The 7,071-nt window shown below is 38.7% G+C and overlaps 1 protein-coding gene across 1 annotated transcript; it reads left to right on the top strand.

The window, feature by feature from the left end:
* Positions 1 to 1,354: 1,354 nt before the first annotated feature.
* Positions 1,355 to 6,588, top strand: nostrin (nitric oxide synthase trafficking; the record flags this gene model as incomplete). Its single annotated transcript, XM_080535606.1, has 16 exons — positions 1,355 to 1,426; positions 1,639 to 1,724; positions 1,978 to 2,061; positions 2,184 to 2,246; positions 2,345 to 2,426; positions 2,960 to 3,022; positions 3,315 to 3,413; positions 3,535 to 3,660; positions 3,849 to 3,947; positions 4,064 to 4,189; positions 5,145 to 5,253; positions 5,407 to 5,495; positions 5,611 to 5,736; positions 5,914 to 6,163; positions 6,257 to 6,340; positions 6,452 to 6,588. The coding sequence occupies exons 1-16, from the start codon at positions 1,400 to 1,402 to the stop codon at positions 6,586 to 6,588; spliced, it is 1,650 nt and encodes a 549-aa protein (XP_080391732.1). The 5' UTR covers positions 1,355 to 1,399.
* Between the last annotated feature and the right edge of the window lie 483 nt (positions 6,589 to 7,071).

Here is a 7,071-nt window from a genome sequence, read left to right as displayed (position 1 = left end):
TAGACACACTTTTAGATTCATGATGAGTCAGTTTGAGTCTGTTTGACATAGTCGGTTATGAATAATTCTGTTTTTATTATTGCAAGAAGCTTTGAAGTAAAAATAATAATAATCAAGAGTAGAATGAGTCATTATTGATATTCATTGAATGTGGTTTTTGTTTTATTAATTCATGACTCACCCTGCTTATGCAGTCTCTTGACATATTGGAACATTTAAATTTAACGACTACTATATAAAGGTAACAATTTAGTTCCAGAGATTAATAATAGCTATCCAGTTTGCCATTTACATTTTGTGTCTTATCTGTTTAGAATCATGTACAGGATAGTGTGAGTCATCCAAGGACACAGGGGCTCAGAGGTATGCTGTATCCTAGATCTGAGACAGTGACCAGACATGTGACTGAGCATCCCTGTAGCATCCCATTTACCATTAGATTCCCCCTGCTGATAATCTGGAGGTGGGATCCTGATTCAGTCTGGATTCAGTCTGGATTAAGTCTGGATTATCCTGTCTGCAGGAAAGATGTGGTGTGTTAAGAATGAACACTGACGACATCACACACACAAGGCCATATCCAATTATTTCTAATATCGTTAGCCTCATAGCATAATTGCCATATGTCATATTGTCATATTTTGGCCAAATTGAGATATCCGCCTAACTCTACTCTCCTAACACTGCTGATTCACTGTGCATTACTGCCTATGCCATCAGAATGCTGGTTACATTCCAAAATCACTATCTGCCCAAATCATCTCTTTGACATAGGCATTTTTGACACTACATACAAAGATGGCTCGGCTGACCACAAGTGAAGCATGACATAGGCAATTATGCTATGAGGCTAACGATATGCTTTATTCTTCAGAAAAATATGACTGTTGAATCATGCAAAAAGGACTTACAAGTTTGAATAGTTAAGAATAAATATGTTTTCACAGTTATATCACAGCACTGGTTTATCAAGTGTAGGCTATTTAGACGAAGACGAAACGCAATTTCGGAGCCGATCTGATCTCTAGTTTTCTCCTCATCACGCAAAAGAATCTCTGGCCACATGGAATCGCATATTCAGCTACACTGGGCATACCTAACTAGTAGACCCAGAAAATGATTGTTCTGTCATGTTAATTGCCTGTTGGTGGCAATTAAAAGAGTTGGAGGACAGTTTCTTTTTTTTAATCATTCTATAGGCTCATTCTACGTCTGAATGCTCCAATAGAATTTCAGGTATACTGTAGTTTTGATCATTCTATAGGCTCATTTTATGGCTGGAATGGAATGTTCCTTCCTATTGGGCATTGGCATTTGTTACCTCAGGTGATTTCCGCATGAGTGCCTTGGGAAGGTGAGTGGTCAAAGTACAAAGTCAACAAACAGCCCAAGACCTAAGATGAAGGACCCGGTGAGCGCTTGCACTGTGAGTACTGACTACCTCTTTTCAAAATACACGTAGTGAATTAAACTTAAAGCCTAGGTATTTCTCATGCATTACTATGTTTGTATCATCATTTTATATGTGTGCTCGATGGAGTAGCAGTATCAACAGCTATGTGCATTGCTAGTTTTTTTTGCCAGATACTGTATCTTAAGACATCTTGACTACATTGTGGCTTGTTTAATGTGTTTTAGTACAATCTGTTGTACCAAGATCTGAAAAGGTTTTCAAAGAATGGGGAGCATTTCTGCAAGGAGCTCATGACAGTATTTCAGCAAAGGTATCAACAGTTTTATGTCATGGCTTTGCATAGACATTTTAATAACTAGTTGAGAAGTGCCTTCCACATGAAAATCATATAATGTCAATTTATTTTAAATTACTGAATGCACAGTACTAACTCAGTCATTCACAGTTGCATTCTGAGACCTTAACTTCCGGAATGAATGTTAATCACCTGTGCAGTTACTCTTTTACTATGAGTGTGACTAAAGTATTATGTCTTGTTGGGAACGGGATCTCTCTATGACTAGAGCTGAGATGGAGCACACTTACGCCAAGGGACTACAAAAACTTGCTGGCAAACTCATCAAGGCATCCAAAGGCATGACTAGCAAGTGAGTACTCTCTTGAAAATAGGCCAATGTTATGAATGTGTCTGCCTTAAAAAGATTTATTGAATAGGCATGATAGAGTAACAGTGCTCTAAACTGTCCGTGTGTGTTTTATTTCCATGAAGTTCCACCTATAGTGCATGGTGCCATGTTTCAGATGAAATGTACTCAACAGCAGACACACACAGGTACTGAATGTTGACCTTAAGCGTTTACCTACCCTTGACCATAAAGGTTGCAGCAATGTTTAGATATGAAGAATGTTAATATGATGTCTTTGTTTTAGAACATTGGGAAATGCTTTTCAGCAAGAGGCTATTCTGGAAATACGGCAAGTCTTAGAGGAGCACAACAAGAGGAAGAGGCCTGTGTGTAGTTACATCCTTACACACACACACACACACACACACACACACACACACACACACACACACACACACACACACACACACACACACACACACACACACACACACACACACACACACACACACACACACACACACACACACACACACACACACACACACACACACACACACACACACACACACACACACACACACACACACACACACACACACACACACACACACACACACACACACACACACACACACACACACACACACACACACACACACACACACACACACACACACACACACACACACACACACACACACACACACACACACACACACACACACACACACACAGTCTATCCCTCTCTCTCTCTCTCTCTCTCTCTCTCTCTCTCTCTCTCTCTCTCTCTCTCTCTCTCTCTCTCTCCCTCTCTCAAGAATCAAGAAGCATATTGTTTGATTGACTTGACACATCAGTCTCTACAACCATAACATATTGAAACTTGATTTCCATTTTCTGTCCCTTACTTGTATAGCTTGACAATGTTGTTGAGAAAACTGGGAAACTTGTGGTCACTAATTGGAGTGAACAACTCAAGGTAAGGCCTTCATAACAGTTTAACAGGCCTTCATAACCTTCATAGCAGTCAAGTCTAATAAATCAAGCTCCTTGTAGGAGATTTCAGTTCTACTTTGCTTAACAACATTGTGATTATGGTGGAACCATGTTTCTTTTCACATTGCACATGTTATACAATCAAACAATGTGCATACAAATGCAATGCAATACATAATTATAAATAAAAACATACTGTACATGTGTTTTTTTCATCCGATTGTTGATATATTTATGATAATATTGGTTCATTATGTTCATTTTGTTTGTCCCAGATGAAGAAGAAATTGGTTGGATTAACAAGGGAACATGAGGCTCTGTTCAATTTTGTTGAAAATAATAGACAGATTTGCACTGAGAAAGAAAAACAGAAGGTACAGTCGGCACTGCAATTGTTATGCGGCACTGCAATTATTATTATTATGTGCTATCAGTTGACCTTCACAAAACCCTTGAATTTAAGAATTCAAATGAAAAAGTGCTTGTGTCAACTAGATGCTGAACAGACTGATAAAGTCTGCCGAGGCCCAGACCAGAACTGATGAGGAGTACTTCAACATGAACATGGATGGCCATCAAATCAGACTGAAGTGGGAAAACACACTGAAAAACTGCTACCAGGTTCTGACAAGTTGCTAAATTAATCCTTAACTTCAGCCATCTGTATAGCATACTCCCTTTACTGATTGCAGACATGTCAAAGAATTAAATCACCCAAGAAGTGATATCGTGAGCTGTACCATTCTCAGATTTTCTAAAGTCTTTTACTAACCCCCAGTAGTAGTTTAACAATACATTTACTATTTCAGATCATCCAGGAGCTGGAGAAACAGAGGCTAGAAATTCTTTGCAACATTCTGAATAAATACCAGCTCCATATGTCAAGCTTTGGACAGACTCTTGTACATGTGAGACTCTCATACACTCCCAAACAAACATATATTGCAACCTTGTGACTGTCAGAATCTATGTTACCTGGAATTATAGTATTTATTTCTATACTGCTGTCCTCTATTCCTCCCAGAGCCAGAGACAGATTGACCAAGCCATCCAGAGAGTGGATGTGGAGAGAGACATCCAAACCCTGGTGGAGGAAACCAGTGTCACAGCAGAGGACAACATGGCCGAGTTCTTGATGGCTGATTATTTTGTGAGGCTCATATACAATACCATTCATGTTGTGTTTCTCTTCAATGTGTTTCTGTTTCTACAGTTGCAATCAAAATTATTCAACCCCCATTGCACATTAGGTTTATTGGCAAAATATAACATTTCTCAGCTGTTTGCAATAAACAAAGTAGACAAGAACAGTTTAAATAGTTCAATAAAACTAATATTACCATGGTTTTTATCCAAATTCAACACAAAATGCTACTTTTAATCACTACTGCAGTCTAAATTATTCAACCCCCTGTCTCAAGCACACCTGATGCAACTAAGAAAAAATACCCAACCCCCTGTTTCAAGCACACATGGTGCAACTATAATCAAGGGCTTCATTCACCTGACTTGAACCCCATAGAAAATCTCTGGTGGGATTTGAAGAAGGCTGTTGCAAAACACAACCCCAAGAATATTACTGGAGGCCATTGCCCATGAGGAATGGGCTAAGATTCCTCAGGAACGCTGTCAGAAGCTGGTGTCTGGCTATGTATCACGTTTGCAGCAGGTCATAACAGCAAAAGGGTGCTCTACTAAGTACTGAAGATGCTTGTCATGAAGGGGTTGAATCATTTTGAGACTGCAGTAGTCATTAAAAGTACCATTTTGCGATTTTGGTTTCGTTGAACTACTTAAACAGTTCTTGGGTAATTTGTTTATTTCAAACAGCTGAGAAATGTTATATGTTGCCAATAAACCTAATGTGCAATGGGGGTTGAATAATTTTGATTGCAACTGTTTAAGTGACCCAACTCAGGCACTGCAATGTGCTTGGTCTGTTGTTACGATACAGTAGATGATGAAATGTAAGTAAAGCCAGTTAGAGCAAAATATCATGCCTACATTGTTATCTGCAAATCCATGTACTGTATTTCTATGGGTGTGGTTGTGTTATAATACATCATAGCCTACAGTACACTGACAAGGACTATCATGTTCAACAGGAGGAGGACAGTAAGACACTGATGGAAAAAGACAGAAGAAGAGATGCCATTAAGTCCAAACTCCAGCGCTTGGAGGACAGCATCACAAAAACAAAGAAAGACTGTGATGGTAAGTGAAAGTTTAAAAGCTAAAGCTAAAGTTTAAAAGCTTTTATTGTTGTAACACAAAGTAACAACATTCTAATGCAGAGATCAATAATACACCGACAGTCATTTCTGGATAACTCTTTCTCTTATTCATAATGTCTTGCAATAATAATAGGTCTTGAGAGACTGGTGAAGACCTACTCTGAAAACCCATCATTCTCAAACAGAAAGAACCTGGAGGAATCAGAACAGTTGCTTGATGAGGTACAATACATTTACAGATTTTTCATCGTAACAAATATATTTTTTATTTTCATATACAGTATACTGTATATATTCCATTAATTACATTGTTGAATTTCCTTATTGAAATCTGTAGATCACTTTGAAGCTGGACCTTCTCGAGGCAACTCAATGCAAACTCTCCACAACACTGGCTGAACTAGAGGGAAAACCAAAGACTTTACACCGATTCAGCAATAGTATAACAAAATGGAAAGACAAGGTAGCTTCGTAATAGTATCATAGACACATCATTCATGATTAAGAAATATTTGTTTTCAGTGAAATCAAGAGCAAATCATTCATTTGTTTTGTGTTTAAACTTGACAGCACTAGCATCGAGCTCATACACAAAAACACATTACACAAACATAACGCAGTATATGTTTTGTTTTCAAAGGATAGTGAGCACAGTATTGTTCAGCTGGCCCGTCCAGTCAAGATCAGAAAGACACCATTCAGGCCCCGTCAGTCCCTGAGGAGCTCCATCATTTACAAAGGACCTTCTCAGAGTGTGACATCATCAGAAGAGCCTTCTTGGGTAGACCCCAACCTCACCTCCACTGCTGTTGTCAGCCAAGACACTGCAGCACTGGAATGTGGCAGCACTGTCAGTGGAGGCTTGTCCAAGACTGATGATGAGGAAGAAGGTGACAAGTATTCACACACACAATCATGAAGATTTAGCATCCCTATCTTATCTTACCGTGATTACAAAAAGCATTATTACTTGTCTCAATCAGGTGCAGAGTTACCTACCATTGGGAAATGCAAGGCTCTTTACGATTTCACATCTGATAGAGATGACGAGTTGAATATGAAAGAAGGTAAGAAAATAATCAAATAAATGACATATGTAAAATTAAACTTGCGTCTTACTGAAAGAAATGGGGAAATAAGGGCTGTAGTAACATGTTTGCTTATCTGAATTCTCACAGGAGACCTTCTTGACATCTATCTAAAGGAAGACAGCGGTTGGTGGTATGGCATATTGAACAGACAGATAGGCTATTTCCCATCCACCTACGTTGAGGAGCTGCCCATGCTAAGTGTTGTCAAGTCATCTGATGTATGACACACATTACCCTGCACTTAAGTAAATGGAGACTGTGTGTCAGTTCAAAGTAATATACCGATTAATAAAAATCCTTATGCCAGGAAGACTGTTAGTGTACTTTAAAAATTCTTAAGATGAATATGTCGCAGAGCAGTGAGATGCTTAATTCTAGAGATGCTATGATCCGATATTGAGCATTGGTATCAAGCTGATATTGGCCTAATATGCTGGATTGAGAATCGGAGATATGGAATGCAGAAACAATACAGATCCGATGCCATGACGCAAACTGTAAAAACTTGCCAAAAATGTGCTTGGTAGCTGAGATGTGACAACAATAACAACCATCTGCGGTCTGGAATTACTTCACACTTTAGACAAACACCAGTAAAACTCAAATTTGCAAGAAGAGTGTTTTAAGGGCAGTAGCATTATTATTATGAAAAAAAATGTAAAGAGCCTTTTATCAGGCTGGTACTTATGGAGGATGAATCGTGCCAC

Source organism: Nansenia antarctica (assembly GCF_963989245.1).
Source record: "Nansenia antarctica genome assembly, chromosome: 7".
In the NCBI taxonomy this organism is placed as follows: domain Eukaryota; kingdom Metazoa; phylum Chordata; class Actinopteri; order Argentiniformes; family Microstomatidae; genus Nansenia; species Nansenia antarctica.
This window is presented reverse-complemented; position numbering and strand designations above follow the sequence as displayed.